General features: G+C 35.3%; 1 protein-coding gene across 7 annotated transcripts in view; it reads left to right on the top strand.

Moving 5' to 3' along the window:
* LOC123554946 (RNA-binding protein RO60-like) overlaps positions 1-19,116 on the top strand; it is a 38,518-nt gene extending 19,402 nt beyond the window's left edge. For 4 of the 7 annotated variants that reach the window (XM_053547567.1, XM_053547565.1, XM_053547566.1 and 1 more), the window contains 2 exons: positions 109-272; positions 2,697-10,531. In XM_053547567.1, coding sequence (XP_053403542.1) covers positions 2,935-4,167 — 1,233 coding nt within the window. In that variant the 5' untranslated portion in view covers positions 109-272; positions 2,697-2,934 and the 3' untranslated portion in view covers positions 4,168-10,531. Of the gene's footprint in view, positions 1-108; positions 273-2,696; positions 10,532-14,729; positions 14,784-16,092; positions 16,162-16,450; positions 16,507-18,028; positions 18,105-18,345; positions 18,448-18,833 lie in introns of those variants that run through there. The other 3 variants (XM_053547568.1, XM_053547570.1, XM_053547569.1) reach the window with 3 other exon arrangements.
* The last annotated feature ends 427 nt before the right edge of the window (positions 19,117-19,543 follow it).

The raw sequence follows: 19,543 nt of genomic DNA, 5'->3' as shown, positions 1-19,543 counted from the left end.
TATGACGTCGAAACCACGACCTCCTCCATTCGAAGCAGGCGCTCTACCACTAGGCTATCGGAGCGGTCCATATATAATGTACATGTATTTGTTTTGTATCTGTTTCAGGATGAAATGCCACATCCGAAACAAGTTAAAACGGACGATGGATCATATGTATGGATTGTTGAAGACATGGATCTCTTAATGCGATTTGTTTTCCTCGGGTCAGACACTACGTACAATGCATCAAACGAACATCCGCAACGAAAGTATGCTGAATGTATAGACAGGTCAGTGAACAGAGCAAACTATACGCTTGTATTACTTGCTGAAAGAGAGTGGTAATTGCAAAATGATACATAAATGAGACTGCGGCAATTTTTAGCTCACCTGTCTCAAAGTGACAAGGTGAGCTATTGTGACCGCTTGATGTCCGTCGTGCGTCGTGCGTCGTCCATCGTGCGTCGTGCGTCGTCCGTCGTGCGTCAACAATTTCTAAAAAAATCTTCTTCTTGAAAACCACTGGGCAGAATTACACCAAACTTCACAGGAATGATCCTTGAGTGGCCCCCTTTCTAAATTGTTCAAAGAATTGAATTCCATGCAGAACTCTGGTTGCCATGGCAACCGAATGGAAAAACTTTAAAAATCTTTTTGTCCAAAACCACAGGGCCTAGGACTTTGATATCTGGTGTGTATCATCATCTAGTGGTCTTCTACCAAAATTGTTCAAATTATCCCCCTAGGGTCAAATATGGCCCCGACCCGGGGGTCACATGGTTTATATAGATTTATATGGAGAAAACTTTGAAAATCTTCTTGTACAAAACCACATGGCCTAGGGCTTTGATATTTGGTATGTAGCATTATCAAGTGGTTGTCTACCAAGATTGTTCAAATTATACCCCTAGGGTTAAATATGGCCCCGCCCGGGGGTCCCAAGTTTTACATAGACTTATATAGGAAAAAAAGTTTAAAAGTCTTCTTGTCTGAAACCACAACACTTAGACCTTTGATATTTGTTTTGTAGCATTGTCTTATGGTCCTCAACCAAAATTGTTTAAATTGTACCCCTGGGATGAAAAGAGGCCCTGCCAAGGGGGTCCCAAGTTTTATATAGACTTATATAGGAAAAAGCTTTAAAAATGTTCTTGTCTGAAACCATACGACCTAGGCTTTTGATATTTGGTATGATGCATTGTCTAGTAGTCCTCTACCAAAATGGTTCAAATTATGTCCCTGGGGTTAAAAGAGGCCCCACCCTGGGGTTACACAGTTATGATGTGAGTTATATAGGAAAAAATACTTAAAAAACATCGGATTCTATTTTCAAGACTGTTAAATTATAACTACCTGATGACCCCAAGTAATATGATGTCACTTGACTGTGACATTGACCTACTGACCTTCTTTCTTGTTTTTTAAGCCTTGAAATTTTGATGACATGCACAGTTTTGCACACAAATCGTAAAACTGAATTTCATTGACCATGAATGTGACCTACTGACTTTCTTAATATTTTATCATCAGTTTGACATTTGAAACATGTAGCTCATATTATTCAGGTGAGTGATCCAGGGTCATCATGACCCTCTTGTAGTAATAATACGAGTATAACTCCTCGCTCTAAGCATTTAAGTTATACACGTAGTAAAAAGACTTTGTTTATTATTATGGATGTATTACGTGATGGCGCGTGCGTCCGTTCTTCTGTCCGTCTGTCATAGTTTATGTCCGGAACATAAGTCAGCCATTCAATATATTGGCTTTAAACTTGGCATATAGGTAGATGATGATGAGTCAGTTGAAGAGCGTATGGTCCAGGTTGATAGGTCAAAGGACAATGTCACAAATGGAGCTCAAATGTCAAAGTTGACTCTTTTATTATTTGTGTCCGGAATAAAAACTTTATAATTATTCAAGGTATTAATTTTCAACTTTGCATATAGGTAGAAGGCGATGAGGCAATTTGTAGGACGGTAGGTTAAAGGTCAAATTCGAAACTGGAGCGAAAATGTCAAATATGTCCTCTATATTACGTGTCCATAGCATAGCTTAATAACAATTCAAGTTATTGACTTTAGTCTTCTCATTTTGGTAGGTTGCAATGAGACGATGTGTAAAGTATATGTGCCGGGTCTGTATTAGAGAGGTCAAGGTCAAATCTGTCCGTCTTATATTGTGCCAAGAGCATAATTATATAACTATTCAAGGTATTAACTTCAAACTTGGCATATAGGTAGGTGGTGATGAGACAATGTTTATAGCTTATGAACTTGTTTGGCAGGTCAACCGTGAAGGACACAAATTGAGTTCAGATCTGCCCTTTGTATTTTGTGTTTAGAGAAATATCCCAAAACCATTCAAGGTACTTTATACTTGAAATATAGGCAGTAGTTGGTGACGTGACAACCCATATTACTCCCCCGCACCGGCCCCGCCCATCTCCCTCCTCCTCCACCCCGCTCCACACAAAAGCATTTATTTGATAGTTTAGTGCCTTTTTATTCGAGCGCATGAACCATGACGTTAGGTCAGAAGTCAAGCTCTTGTAATTGTGCAGGTCTCAATTAGTTATAAATACATACAATGCGCGCTGGAATTCATTGGTACTAGTAGTTCCCAATATGCTCATTGAAATGAAACCATAATACTAGAATGGGATTTCACTTTTTGTGCACTGGGATTAAGTTTCATATTTTGATATCTTTTAGACTGATTCGTGACGGAAGAGGAGAAGCTGTTGTGCGTCGTATATCAGAGATAAGTCATTATGGATGGGCTCCAAGGCAGAATTTCTTAATATTTGCACTTGCAGTCTGTGCGAGTTCAAACAACCTTGCAACTAAGTAGCTGGCTTACGAAAAGCTCTACACGATTCGTCGCACTCCTACCCACCTTTTCTTGTTTGTTCAATACTGCAAACAGGAAAAACAGGAAAGTGGTGTAAAAATGGGCTGGGGAAGAGCTCATAAAACAGCTGTATTAAAATGGTACGAAGAGAAAAGCAGAGACCCTGAAGGTATCGCGCGTCTTTTAACTAAATATAAAGCACGTCAAGTGGCTACATATGATGGAAAGAAGGGGAGATGGTCTCATAGGGTAATTTTTCGGCTTGCTCACCCATCACCGTCTGATGATCTGATGAAACTGGTTGTGGCGTTTGTCCTGAATGGCTTCGAGGAAGCTAAAAACCTAGCATCAAAGACTTCAGGGAATAATGAGAGAGTTACGAAGTTTTTGACTTACATTGAAGGAACAACGAAAGCAATGAAATGCACTGATGAAGATGAAATGGTGGAGCTTATCCACAAATATAAGTTAGAACGGGAACACGTTCCAACGCAAATGCTGAACTCAAAAAGCGTTTTTGAAGCAATAATCAAGAACATGAAGCCTGAAGCTAAGATCCGTAGTATCGGCATGATATCTGCTAAAGGTTTTTGTGGCGAAAAGTCCGAAATCGAAAAAGAAATAATAGAGACGCTTACCGATGCTAAGATTTTACATGATGCAAGGGTACATCCACTAAAAGTGCTATCGGCGTTATTGCGGTACAAAAATGGAAGAAGCTCAAATGGGGAAACAAAATGGACCGTGAATAAGAAAGTTGTAGAGGCTCTAAACAAAGCTTTTTTATCTTTTGATAAATACCTACATCCGACAAAGAAGAGTTTACTGCTAGCAGTCAATGTAAGCGACAGAATGAAAGTTCCATGTGAAGGTTGTCCTGCAGTGAAATGCCACCAGGTAGCGGCCGCGATGATGATGATGACAGTTCAAACTGAACCCAAATGTAAGATTTTCGGGTTCTCTGAAGGTTTGTCACCAATTTACCTTGCCAAGACAGACTCACTTTCTCAAATTATAGAGAAAATGAATTCACTGCAAGGGGGACAAGCTGATAGTGCAATACCAATGATGTGGGCAAAAGAAAAGAAAGAGAAGATTGAAGTTTTTATCGTGTACACTGACAACATGCGTACCGGAGGACAAACTCAACCATCAACGGCCTTAAAGGACTATAGAAAAGAAATGAATATGCCTGAGGCGAAACTAGTTGTGGTGACAATGGCATCCAATAAATATGCAGAAGCAGATCCTGAAGAAACTGATTACGGAGCGATGAACATTGTTGGTTTTGATGCTAATGCGGCCGTGCTAATAGCAAACTTCATTGCTTGAATAATTGTCGTTTTGTCTTGCAACTCTCAGCGGCTTATCGGTTGGACAGCTACTAAGCAAGTATTTCAGAGAGAGAGAAACTAAATGCTGTTCTATAACAACGAAATTTGAACTCTAAAGTAACGTTTGTGTCTGGTTTGATAGCTAATTTTGAGATATTGTATATAAGAACGACTGGAATTTGTTTTTCTTGAATAAACTGAACCAGAATTACCGCCTTTGAACGATCTGCGTCTACACCGGGTGGTTCTCTTACGCACGTAATGGTGACACGGAGCATCATATGTAAACATGCAGGAAAGTATGTGTTGTATTACTTTAGATAAAGCATTGTACACTGTGCCGTTAAATCATTTTTATTAGGTATCAAAAGCGCCTTAATGTAGAGGACCTCTTGGAAAAGATGCCATATCCCTCTTACTTCAAGGAATAATGTAAATCATTTACGCTTCGTTAGTCACATATTCCCAACTGATTTGTAACGTGTAAATTTCATACCACCAATCTGACATCAACAATAACATCATGTTAATTAGTGTCGTGGCGTTAAAAAGTACATTTTTCAATGTTACACAGCCAAAACAACGAAATGTTTCTCATTTAGTTGCTAAAATGCAGATGTAACATAAAATAGGCACTCACTCTATTGCGCTCTTATTTTGTGCAAAATCTTTGCTAGAGAGATCGTGCATATTTTCCGATACAAATCAAATAACCTGTCATTTTAAAGTGTATTGTCTACTGAAAAAATAAAATATAAATTACATGACAAAAATATATTATAGATGTTTTATTTTTTTACTTGATAGTCTTCAATGATACGATTTATCAAATCGCAGTCAAGAACATGGCTTCTTGCATACTTTTTTGGTCGTTTTATTTACTAATTATTGTTTATATTTTCGCTCTATCCATTGATATTTTAATATATTTTCTTTAGAATTAAGATATGTAAGTGTGTTCGTTCCTTATATTTGAAAATTCGCTAAAAGTGTATTCGATGTAACCATTTTATTTTACATAAAATAAAGAAGTGGGAAAACGGGAGGTTTGAAATTGTTTCTTAGAACCGGAAATTCGTTAAAAACATGTTCGTTATAAGAAAAGTTATGTATGATGAGAGATAATTGTTTTTCTTGTTTTGTTCTGCTTAACTTTACCTTTGTAATGAATAATACATTTACGATTACTCCGAGTATTCTAATATATACGAGGGGTGTTCAAATATGAATGCAACTAGGCCAATTTTCAGAAGTGCTTAACAAACAATGCCAAAATAATTATCTCAATCCTTCAAAATACTCACAACCATGTGATATACAAAGTTTCAGTTTTTTAATCCAATATTTAAATTCGTTTTCATAATCTTTTCGAGGTATACTGTTCAGACACTGGAAAAAAGCCGAACCGAGATTTTTGCGCGTTTGATATTTTCTTCCAGCAAGGTGTTTTTGAGCCTCGGAAATAGGAAAATGTCACAAGGGGCAAGATCTGGCGAATGAAGAGGGTGAGGAAGCTCGACAACCTTTTCCTGTTTCAGATATTCGCGTACATTGGCCGCTTTGTGTGACGAAGCATTGTCATGCAACGATCGGACACCACGGAGACCAAGTGCTGGTCGACGGTTTGCGAAATATTTTTTTTTAATTTATGAAGGACCTTGCCTTTGTAAGACTTGGCATTTACAGATTTACCCCTTTTGTACGGTAATTTGAATAGCAGGACCTTGATTTATAAAGAAAATTACATACATTACCTTTTTGACGCTCATGGTGCGTTTTGCTATGCAAGGTCTTTGGCTTCCTTTGGTTGCCCATATTTTGTTCTGTATCTTTCGCTTGGGCTCATAAAAGTGACTCCACGTCCCATCGACAGTGATCATATTGGCGAAAGAACGATTGTTGTATTAAGGGAACTGTTTCAACAATTGACGATTCTTACCCGAGCAAGTTTTTGCTCTTTTGTAAGGAGATGGGGTATCAATCTGGCACTTGTCCTTTTCATTTTTTAATCACGTCTGAGAATTGTATGAGCAGCTTCTACTGGGATACAAACGCCTTTAGCTGTATGCTTAGTTGTAAATCTTGTATCGGTAGCAATCAAATCCTTTACTTTTTCAACTATTTTTGGCGAAGTTGCAGTTTTCGTACAGCGTGCATGAGGCGTATCTTTTACAGAATCTACACCACTTTTAAATTTCTTACACCACCGTGTGACAGATGAAAAAGAATGTTCATTGTTCCCATAAACACGACATATTTCATTTAATATGTGTTTCGCCTGTATGCTAAAAATACAGCTGTTCTTGATATAGGACCGTATTTGGTCAGTGAAAGGAGACCTCTTCCTAACCATTTTAACTTTAGTGTACACGAGTAGATAGAGTTATTCGAGCTATTGTCAAAGCTAGACTAACGGATTTAAAAACCTGCTCCAGTCCTACCTTTTAACCTTAAACCGTCACTGAAAAAAGCATGAAAATCCTGACTATGAACTATGAAATAAAGTGTGGCGCGTGACCGTTAACTGTTACCTATTGTAATCATGGGTTGCACACACACAATAGGATTTGAATAGCCGCGGAGCAGGGCTTTAACATGTATTGTTTCAATGGATCTATGCAATGCATGCAATTTTTGTGTGCAAATCTTGGTTAAAAGCGAGATATTGGCCTAGATGCATTCATATTTGAACACCCGTCGTAATTGCATGTTTTTATACTCCCGTCTGAAAGACGCGATCGGCCGGCGTCCACAAGCATTGTTCGGTGCATTTCTTCTTTATGCATGGATGGATTTCGTTGTAACCTGGCACAAATGTTCACCATCATGAGACGGAGTTTCATGTGCGAAAACCAGGTTCCTAGGTCTAAGGTCAAGATCACACTTAGAGGCTAAAAGTCAACCTAAAAAAAATGACTTTGTCCGGAGCATTATTTTCTTCTGGCCGTTGAAAAAATTCAAAACCACTTTCTGTGGTACAACATGCATGTTATATCCATTTTAAGTGTATTTTGACCCAGCTCTACCTAGAAAGGAGCTTTGTGTGGAGTTGTATTATATAGAACTGTTTTAGGAATAACTTCCCTTTGTTGTTACTGTAAATATCTTATATTATAACTTTTTTATAATTGGCAAAAAAAATAATCCATAATTATGCAAATACAAGTGCTAGTGTAAAGGAATTTGCTATGACGGGCGTATATTGTGACATTCTGGCACTCTTGTTCAAACATTTGAATATTGTTTTACATGACAAAAAAGCATGCGTAATATACAGTTACATAGAAAGAGGCCTTGATCTCACATGCGGATTCTGAATTCAAGCTCTTTTAATGGCAATCAGTATGTAAATACAGAAATATTCAAGAGAGTAATAGAATTTTGTTATTTTGTGTCATTCCCTATTATGCTTCATTGTATTATTATTTGTTTTATATTGATGACTCATCGTTACTGCAAATGCTGTCCAAGGTTTGAGACGGAGGTAGGAGAAGACCTTTATAAGCTTAGCTTTCGGATCTAATCCTTTTTCAGCATGTATGATATCAATATTGTAAATTGTAAATTGTAGTATGCACATATGTTTGAAATAAAATATGTTTAAACTAAACTAAGGTTTGAGATATTATGTATTTCAATAAGTTATTTATATTCTACGGTTTTCTAGAGGGTTCCAGCAACAGGTTGTTTACATTATAGTAAAGTCTTGGTTATTCTGGATTTTTCCAGAATATTCTTTTTATTCTAAGTGATACATGAAAGTGCTGGAACCTTCCATGATGCTTTAAATTTCAAAACTGTCTGAGGGCAGGGCAAATCCTAAATAAGATTTTACTGAAAAACGTATTAGTATTTCTAGAAAGCAATATATTACCAGTTGTGCTTTCAAAAAAGAAATTTATCTTTAAGGAGAGGATTCAAATTTGTTGCATAAACTAAATACAGTATAAATACTGTGAGGAATTCGCAATTATTACTAATTCGATCGAAATTTTACTAGGACAGGATTTGGAATATTCTAAGACTGGATTTTACGGCTAGTTGACATTTTAAAGGCATTTTAATTGTTAATATTTGTTATAAACTTCGTTATGTTAATAGTTGCTGGTTTGTTTTTCTTTTACATTTAGTTCTTTAAGTAACAATAATCTATTACTCTAGTCGTAACAATAATAAATGGGGGCCTCCGAGCCGAGTGGTTTAGGTCGCTCTGACTTCAAATCACTTGCCCTTCACAGATGTTGGTTCGAGACTCACTCGGAGCGTTGCGTTCTTCATGTGAGGAAGCCATCCACTGGCTTACGGAAGGCCGGTGGTACTACCCAGGTGCCCGCTCGTGATATAATAATGAATGGAGGGCATGTGGGGTCTTCCTCCACCATCAAAGTTGGAAAGTCACTGTATGACCTGTAATTGTGACGTTAAACCCAACAAAAATAAGATAACAAAATTAAAAATGTTCACACTTATAAAAAAGGAATGTCATAGCATTTTTATAAGGTTATCGGATATCTTTATCAATTGGTGAAAATCTCTAGAACAGTCAATAATGACAGAAATAACTTGTGTGGTCTTCCGTATGTGACCTTCAGAAAAGTGTTATTTGTTGCTATGGATGCATTTAGCAAATATTCAACGCTGATTTATTGTAAAAAAAACCTTTGCACATAACCTTCTGTTTCAGTCAATTTCAGTAATGGGAAATACTACGCTTGTAAGTTATGGCATTTGAGTTAGCCAAACGTCATATTTTGTCCACATGTTATAAGTTTACGGACAATATTGATTGAAAGGGTATAACTGTTTCAGTTATACTAGAGTTATTACCCTTGAATCAGTTAATACTGCTCCTTTGCATATTTATTTATAATAGTTTTAACCGCCTCGATTGAGTCGCATTGAGTTATTGCCCTTTAATTATTCAACAATAGTACATGTATAATATAAAACAATTCTTGTCCGAAGAATTTGTCAGCAACCAGTGTTTGGAATTCAGCCATACGTCAGAAGAAATTTTTATTGTCTTAATAAGAATTGCATACTATCTTCTTGTACTGGTCAGATGATTTATCACAGTGTTATAGACATCTATTATTCAACAATATTATACTAAGGTACATCTCTTGTCTGGTGTGTTCCACAACAACCAATGGTTGGAATTTATTGTAACTTCATAGAAAACTTCACTATCATGATGAGATGAACATATTGTTTTCATTTTCCGGTCGGATGATTATTAACCGAGTTATTACCCTTTGATTATCCAACAAAAGTAAACTATAATACAATTCTTGTTCAGAGTATTTTAAGTACCACTGGTTCTTTATAGAAGACTCCACTATTATGAGTAGATGCGCATATCATCTTCATTTTGCGGTCGAATGATTTGCCACCAAATTATTGCCTTTGGACTAATTAACAGTAGTATACTAAAGTACAATTCTTCTCAGCTACTATTAGTCCGAATTTAGCGAAACTTCATAGGAAGCTTAACTATTAAGAGGAAATGCGCATATAATCTTTTTGTTTGGGTCGGTTTAGTTTTCGCTCAGTTATTGCCCTTATTATTCAGCAATAGTATACAATAGTACAATTCTTGTCTGAAGCATTTCTCAGGAAACATTGGTAAGCGCTTAGCCATTCTTCTTAGAAAAGCTCATCATCTCTAGGAGATGCGCATATTATCTTGGTGTTCCGGTCGGATGATTTTCACATAGTTATTGTCCTAGATAATTAAACAGTGATAACCTATAGCACAATACTTGTCTTGAGTATTTCCCAGCGATCACTGGATGGAATTTAGCCATACTTCATAGGAAATTTTACTAACAAGAGATCGAGATGCGCATATTATCTTTGTATTTCTGTCAAAAGTTTTTTTCACTTATTGCCCGTTGATAATTCAACATTAGTGAGCTTTAGCGCCATCATATTATTTCACAGCAACTTCTGCCAAATGCATAAAATGCTTCTCTCTCTAGAGGTGATGTGCATATTTTCCTTATCATCCGTTTGAATGATTTTTAATGAGATATCGCCCTTTGATTATTCAATATTAGTAAACCAATGAATTCCACTTTTTTCTTTTCATGTGCAATTTTCGAGGAGCATCCATCGGTTTTACCGATATTTTCTTGTTTATATTTATCTATTACCGCGTGAAACACAACAACATCTTGGTTTATATTGTTGCAGTTTTCAAACTTGCCATCGCGTTTCAACAACACAATAAAACGCATATTCATATATTTCTTTTTTTTTTTTATAACGCTGCAGTGAATTTTACCCGAAAGCATCACATTTAGATGGGAAAGTTATAATTGGGATTTCTTGCCTTCAAATATGTAGGGGTCAGTATAATAAAGGGGTAGTGTGTGTGGGGAGGGGGGGGGGGGGGGAGGGGGGGGGAGAGGCGTTAGCCGAGTCCCGCTATCTATCATACTGTGCCAGAATAACTTTTAGTTGCTTGTTGCTGAACGTCACTAAACCAGGTGTTGTAAATTATGTACTGCATATTAGTTTAAATGGAAGCAGAAAAAAGTTTACCTATATTTACATGTATACTCCTACCATAATGTCTCACCCAGAATTTCTAAACAGAGGGTTAATGATTGGCGTAAAATTATAATAACATGGAACGCCAGAGTTACAGATAACATCTTTAGATTGGTTTTTAATAGCCCTAGCAAATTACCAGCAAACTTCTGCACAGTCAGCATTTTAGCGCTTGATCGCCCTGTTAACACGCTAGAGGTCACAATCTTAACACAATCTTAACGTAACGTGGTCAGAATGTTAAACTTAATAAAATTTTGAATGAATTCAAGATAGGGTTATCTGGGGTCAACAACTATGTCACTAGGTCGGATCAAAGGAAAAACTTGTTAACACTGTAGAGGAAACATTTAAAACTGCATCTTCATGAAACTTAGTCAGAATATTATTCTTGATGATCTTTAGGGCAAGTTTGAATCTGGATCAGGTGGGTTCAAAAACTAGGTCACCAGGTCAAATCTAAGTAAAAGCTAGTTAACACTCTAAAGGCCACATTAATAACCAAAGCTCCATCAAACTTGGTCAGAGTTATAATCTTTATGAACTCCAGGTCAAATTTAATTCTTGTTTAGCTGGGGTCAAAAACTAGGTCACCAGGTCAAATTGAAGGAAAGCTTGTAAACACTCTAGAAGCCACGTTTATGATTATATCTTGATGAGACTTGGTCAGAATGTAAATCTTGATAATCTTTAGGTCAAGATCAAATCTACGTCATGTGGGTCAAAAACTAGGTCACCAGGTCAAATCAAAGGAAAAGCTAGTTAACACTCGAGAGGTCACTTTATGACCATTTCTTAATACAACTTGGTCAGAATCTTAATCTCAATGATCTTTGAGTCAAGTTCAAATCTGGTTCAGGTGGGGTCAAAAACTAGGTCACCAGGTCAGATGAAAGGAAAAGAATTTTAACACACTAGAGGCCACATTTATGACAATATCTCTATGAAACTTTTTAAATCTTGATGATCTTTAGGTCAAGTTCGAATCTGTGTCAGGTGGAGTCAACAACTAGATAACCAGGTCAAATTAAAGGAAAAGCTAGTTAACACTCAAGAGGCCACATTAATAACCATAGCTCTATGAAACTTAATCAGAATGTTAATCTTTATGATCTTTAGGTGAAGTTTAAATCTTTGTCAGATGGGGTCAAAACTTAGGTCACCAGATGAAATCAAAGTAAAAATTTGTTTACACACTAGAGGCCACATTTATGACTGTTTAGTCGTGAAACTTGGTCAGAATGTTAACATTAATGATCGTTAGGTCAAGTTTGAATCTGGGTTATGTAGAATGTGACCTACTTACCTACTTTCTTGTTTCTTAAGATACATCCTTGAAATTTGGAAAACCTGTTTAGTTTTGCACACTGATCTTACAACTGACTTTCAGTGACCATGAATAAGACCTATTGACCTACTTACTTGTTTTTAGCTCACCTGAGCCAAGGCTCAGGATGAGCTATTGTGTTCGCTCACCGTATGGCGTCCATCCGTCCGTCCGTCGTCCGTCCACACTTTCCTTTAAACAACATATCATCCTAAACAACCAATCCAATTTTGATAAAACTTCACAGTGTTGTTTCTTTCGTGATTCTCATTAAATACTTTTCAAAGAATTGAATTCCATACAGAATTCTGGTTGCCATGGTATCCAAAAAGAAAAAATATCTTCTCGCACAAAATAACAGTAATCACAATCTACCAAGTTTTTTTTAAATTATCCCCCTATGGTCAAATATGGCCCCGCCCCGGTCACATGGTTTACATAGATTTATATAGGGAAAGATTTTGAAAATTTTCTTGTCCAAAACCACAAGGCGTAGAGCCTAAATATTTTGCAGGTGGTATCATCTAATGGTCCTCTATAAATTTTATTCAAATTATGTCCCTGGGGTTAAAAGAGGCTACGCCTCGGGGGTTCCAAAATTTACATAGACTTACATTTGAAAGAACTTATAAAAATCTTCTTGTCTGAAACCATAAGACCTAGGCCTTTGATATTTGGTATGTAGCATTGCCTTGTGACCCTCTACCAAAACTGTTTAAATTATGCCCCTGGAAAGAAAAGAGGCCACAGCCCGGGGGTCCAAAATTTTAAATAGACTCGTATAGGAAAAAAACTTTAAAAAGTCTTCTTGTCTAAAATCACAATACCTAGGCCGTTGATGTTTCATATGTAGCATTGCGTTGTGGTTCTCTACCAAGAGTGTTCATATTATGCCCCTGGGGTGAAAAGAAGCCACGCCCAAGAATCCCAAGTTTTACAAGGACTTATATAGGAATGTTTTAAAAAATCTTCTTGTCTGAAACTGCAAGGCCTAGGCTTTTGATATTTGGTATGTTGCCTTGCCTAGTGGTCCTCTACCGAAATTGTTCAAATTATGCCTCTGGGGTAAAAAGAGGCCCTGCCCTGAGGTCACACGTTTTACATAGACTTACATAGGAAAAACCTTCTTGATTGAAAGTTCAAGGCCTTGGCTTTTGATATTTGGTATGTAGCATTGCCTAATGGCTGTCTAACAAGATTGTTTAAAGGATACTTCTTGGTGAAAAGAGGCCACGCCCCGAGTGTCTATATGAGTTATATAGGAAAATATACTACAAAAATTATCTGATCATATTTCCTAGACTGTTTAATTATAATTACCTGATGACCCCAAGTAAATAGGGGTTATTTGACTGTAACCTTGACCTATTGACCTACGTTTTGTTTTTAAGGCATATACAGTTTTGCACACCGATCTTAAAACTGTTTTCCTGTGACCATGAATGTGACCTACTGACCTACTTTCTTGTTTTTTAAGGTACAGTTTTGAAATTCGGATGACATATACAGTTTTGCATACCGATCTTAAAACTGACTTTCAGTGACCATAAATGTGACCTACTGACCTACTTTCTTAATATTTTAGCATCAGTTTGACATTTGAAACATGTAGCTTATTACTAAACTATCAACAACAAATACTGTTCTGTAAGTCAATTCTAAGTGTTATTGGACCTTTAACAAACAAAACAATCATGTCAAGATATTATTTTTTAGTAGTGATCAACAAAAAGCATGTTGTAAAGAAGTGGAGAACAAACATTTATAGACAAATTACAGCATGAGACTAATTTCTTGTATGCGTTCAGTACCAATATGATTTGATTAGACACTAAGTTAATAACTTCGATATGATACTAGTTTTTCTTTGAAAGCTACATTTAAAATTAAGTCATGTCATAAAACTGGTGAGTATTTGAACATACTCTCATCTGTATGTAAATATCGCGGTTATGTAAGTAGAAGTGTCAGTATATCTGGTTTAATTTTTAGTGTCTATTGCAATTCCTTTTTACAGTCAAACCTGTATAAAAGGCTACTTTAGAACAAAGACCACAACTACAAAACCTGTCGTCAACGGTCACCATTTTTAACTCATTTTTTTTATTTCACAATTATGTATAAATGTACTAGAAAATTATAATGAAAATAATCCATGACACATTAATATTATTTAAAAACAAATCTGGGCACTTATGCACTAAAAAGAAAAGAAAAAAACCCTAGTCAAGTTTGCTTAGTATTGTTAGAGCAAAGACTGAAAAAAGATAAATTGCAATTAAAAGAATTTTTCCATATTCTTCGGTTTTGCATTTTCAAGTAGAATAAGTGATCAATTTTGAACATGGTGCTTTGATTATTTGTATTATTTTTAATTTATTCATTGGTAAAGGTCTAAAATGAGCAAAATATCCCAATATGCCATAAATTCGAAGTGTGGAAATTACCAGTAGAAATGATAGCATATTTTCAAATGATAAATTACTGGCATAATGTTGCTAAAAGTACCCATACTTACTTCTGAGTTAAAGTGTCCTTTGGCTTCAATTTTCGTCTCGCTCCTTTCTGTGGAGTGTCATCCTGTTTCTTTTTTTATTGTCTTTTATTCTGCCTAAAGTATCAGCATGCTCTGTGATATATCTTAATTGAAAAATTGCTACCAAGGTTATATTCTACAGTTCCAGCAGTTAACAGCTCCGTTTTCAAGGAGGTTTGGCAGTGGTGGCAGTGAGGTATATATAACATTTGATACTGATTATAACAGTGAAATCTCGCTTTCATCTTTTGTAAGCATGTTTACGCATTACTGAATCCGATGTTACAGCAGTTCGTCTTGCAAATAGTCATACATATCAAGCCGATCCTCTGTTATAACTGGATTACTACAAGAAGGAGTTATCTTACAGAAGTAGTTGTCAAATACAGGCGTATGTATTACATAAGAAAATGTTTAAAGGTCTAATCAAATAATTTCCGATCTGCTATTTAAGCTTATGTTTTAAAATAATAATGTTAACATTTACTTAGAAGCTTTATAATTTAAACGAAATGATTTATCACCCAGTATATAACAATACAAGTAGTTCATTTTCCCTTTTAACTACTTGGCAGAGCCTTGCATTTTATTTTATTTTTAATTTGTTTAATAAATTCAGGTATGATATGACACTGCGTAAAATAAAATTCAGGGTATCGATCTTTTCAACGTCTTAATAGAACAGCAAACTAGGCCCGCCCACGATGAAATAAAAAACAGTTAACGACTTTTATTTAAAAAAAAAATACAACAAACAAAGAAGAAAAAAAATTATATCGTCTTGTCGATTCAATTTTGATATTTACAGTCAGATAAAATAGCTTTAGTTATAACTTGTTATTCTTGTCCAATTTTGAAAGATTTTTTCGAACGACGACATTTAATTTATGTGCTTTGAAATTCAGTAATGACTACAGATCGCTTATAAATATATAGATATGCCGATATGTATAAAAGCTTATAAATGTATTGATTTACATTGTATGATTATGTAATTCGACTAAAACTGGAAGCTTTTAAACTTGGCAAGTAACTGCTATCTGTATCACCTTATATTTTATTTTATATTATATAATTTGTTAGCTAAGTTGAATATATTTGAAATATTTTCTAAATTTAAATCAATATTTAATAGAATGATAAAATATTTTAGTGAAAGATAAACGCGGCACATCTTTAACGTAATTTATTTATATATATATATATATAATTTATTTGACCTGTCAAAACATGTTTCTGGCTTCCATGTTAATATCATATAGGCGTGAACAGAATATAATGAAAGCCGGGAACATGCTTTGACAGGTCAAAGTAATTGTACAATATATTTGAAACATCTGCTCCAAAAATAGGAAAATAGTATATTGTTTTACTTTGTTTGTTTTTAACTATTTGTGTTTCGTAATATTATCGTTTGATATTAGTAATACTATTTTAATTTTGTTCGTTTCCTATTTATACAATTCATATTTTGGTATTTTTATATGTAATAATTTTCATTTAAGATGGCGAATGAGACAGATCCTATGATTGCGGTTGGAAGTGAAACAGAGAATAGTCATGAAATGCACACGGTATGAATATTACGACACAATAGTCATCAACATTTCTCCTCTCAGTTACATAATAATTATACTTATCACACGTGTACAGTGTAAGATGGCCCATTTCGATATATCATTCAACTGCAAAGTTAACAACAATCTACAAAATGTATGAATGAATTGTTGAAATGCCACATCCCATTTTAGCTTAGTAAAACATTTAGCAACTGTATCAAAATGAAAAAAAATACTACAGCAGTTGTAGCATCAAGCTATTCACATAAAACTAATGTAATAGAATTATCAATTTACATTTTAGATCGAAGAAAACGGTACAAAAAGACCAGAAGAACGACATGCCTCAAATGGTGCTAAGTATGTCTCTTCTTTAATACAAGTTTTTACATTATATATTATAACATGTATATTATCATCCCTATCCGTATTTCATATGTTATATATTTTATGTTTAGTTTGTCTTACAAACATTTAAATACTTACTGTGATACTACGTGTGGTGACGTCAGGACTCCTTGCACACTGCACACATAATTCCAACTGATACAAAAACGCATCTATCTATCTGACTTAAGGAAGGTCGGTGGTTCTGCCCAGGTGCACGCCCGTGATGATATAATGCCCGGAGAGGGATCTGAGGTCTTCCTCCACCACGAAAAACTGGAAAGTCACCATATGACTTGTAATCGTATCGGTGTGACGTTAAACCGAACCAAAGCTTAAAGTTTTGCCGCTGGACATTTGAATGTGACTCTCCACTGTGTTCTTTTATTTGTTTGATTAATCTTTGTTGTTATTATGTTTTACTTTCTCTATGCATGTTTGTGAATAGTTTTGGCGATGTGCTCATTCATGCATTCATTGCTGTAAAGTGTCGGCATGTTTAGGCTGTCTTCTTTCCACTTTACTTTGGTATTGAATCTTAGGCTTTGTTTGATATATTTCTTTAATTTTGAATATCAATCGTGTGTTGCTTTGAACATCGCAGTTCTGTCTGGATTCATATTTCGCTCTACCAAAAATCATTAGGATATATTTTTATCTTTATTTTGATTATCAGTCATAAGGCTTAATGCAAGATTTCACTATTCAAATACTAAAGTGCTTTTTACTTTATTCTTGCAAACTTTTGACCTTATACTTGTACGCAAAACACACTGTTACAATCTTTATCAATCAAAGTCGCAAAAACAGTTACCTAGATTAACGAGAATCTCTCATTTACATAAAACATCGACTGTCATTCCTAACATTCTATCCTTTCTTTTCTTATGATGTGGTTTCGTTATACTATCGGTGTCATGGTTGTTCTTGTTTTCAGTTACTTGGTTTTCTACATTTGATAAACACAAAGTTAAATCATTACACCGCCAATATTGATACTTGCTACCATCTAATAGACAGTCTATGTTGGAATTTAATGCTTCATCGATAATTACTGCCATTTTATATATGCTGAAATCTGATGCAACATGTCTAACTGACGGTCTATGTTGGTCTTGAATGCAACTGTTACATTGATAATTATTGTCATATAATCGACAGTACTTTTTGCAACCTAATGAAACATTGATAATATCTGCCATCTAATAGAAATGCTGTAATGGAATCAAATGCAACATCAATTGTTGGAGCATACTACAGGCTATGTCAAAATCTAATGTAACATCAATAACTATACCCGTTTAATATAAGGCTGTGTGGAATCTAATGCAACATCGATTATTGCCGCAATCTAATGCTACCGGCTTCTCGTGATGAAGTATTTTCTGTGTACAGAACATATCAAAGAATACAAAGTAACGTTTCATACCTTGGTGTTTTAAGTAGTTAGCATAAAATCACTTTTCCATTTAGTATGATTCTTTTTTTTTTGTAGATTGTGTGAAAAAGAGTCCAATAGATATAGAAACACTGAAAGAGTTCATTAAATCTGGTGCAGATGTAAATTCTTTGTAAGTAGTTTTTCTAGTTTAGAAAATGCTAATTTATGATCAACGTATTTTTCTACCGCATTAAACTTCCATTGAAGTTGCTTCGATTTATTTTCTTAAGTTACATACCATCGTGTTTCATAAACACTTGTAAAAAATGTAAAATACCCGTGCTAATAATCAATACTGTTAAAATTTAACAAGAATACAAAGCAAAAATATAAAATTTGATTGCCGTCTTACGACTTTATATTCATTACAGCGACAAGAATGACAAGAGAACGGCTTTGCATGAGGCTGCCTTGAAAGGAGAAGAAGAAGTTGTCGATTTGTTGCTGAAAGCCGGAGCTCATATTGAATTTAAGTGAGACTTTCGCTCTTTTTACGCACACTTATTAATAATAAGTAAATCTGTGAGAAGTTCCCTTTGAAGTATGAAATTCAATAAGGCAAAGTTATAGAGCACAATCGGTGTGACTGAGGAAATGCAATTTGCATAATCTCTTACGCATCCTCCTCAGCAACAGGCACTCTCTTTTAAAGTAATACTTAATGGTCTGAAAGGACCAGAACAAAATAATTCTGAATGAAAAACTTACTTGATACATTTAGGTTTCGTAGCAAATCTTTATCTAAATTTAATCGAAACTATTTATCTTGTTCACATTCAAAATGAAACTTTTACGACTTCCAGAAGTAATAAATTATTCCTCTTATATCCGATAGAATTATTTTTTTCTTGTTTAACAGAGATACCGGTGAAAATACTGCACTACATTTTGCTGTACAAAGTGGTTCGGAAACGGCCTGTGATGTATTCAAACGTCTTCTTCCCCCAAAGGAGGTAAGGAAAATAAATAGATAGCTCGTTTCACTTATGACACAATATAATTTTTACCAACGTGCTATTTCTCTTTATGCGCCTGTGGAGATATAAGCAGCCCGCCTGTTTAGCTCAGTAGGGAGAGCGTTGGTCTACGAATCGCGGGGTCGCGAGTTCGATCCACGGGCGGGGCGTATGTTCTCCGTGACGATTTGATAAAAGACATTGTGTCTGACACCATTTGTCCCCCACCTCTGGTAATTCATGTGGGGAAGTTGGAAGTTACTTGCGGAGAACAGGTTTGTACTGGTACAGAATCCAGTAACACTGGTTAGGTTAACTGCCCGCCGTTACATGACTGAAATACTGTTGATACTGTTAAACACAAAACAAACAAACAAACAAACAAACAAGAGATGTAAGCATTAAAATGTTGATTGATTTAAAAATAGTTTACGGAATATACCGTAGTATACATTATTTACATAGAATATGTATCAGAAATTATGAAAGCCAAGAACAATTTTTCTAACTTAAAAATATTTGTGACCTTATCAACACTACAAATGATCTGAACAAAAAGCAATGACCCACAGTTATATATTTATAAAGTTGAAATAAGATAAAACAAGGACGG

Source organism: Mercenaria mercenaria, chromosome 7, assembly GCF_021730395.1.
Source record: "Mercenaria mercenaria strain notata chromosome 7, MADL_Memer_1, whole genome shotgun sequence".
NCBI classification, from domain to species: Eukaryota; Metazoa; Mollusca; class Bivalvia; order Venerida; family Veneridae; genus Mercenaria; species Mercenaria mercenaria.
This window is presented reverse-complemented; position numbering and strand designations above follow the sequence as displayed.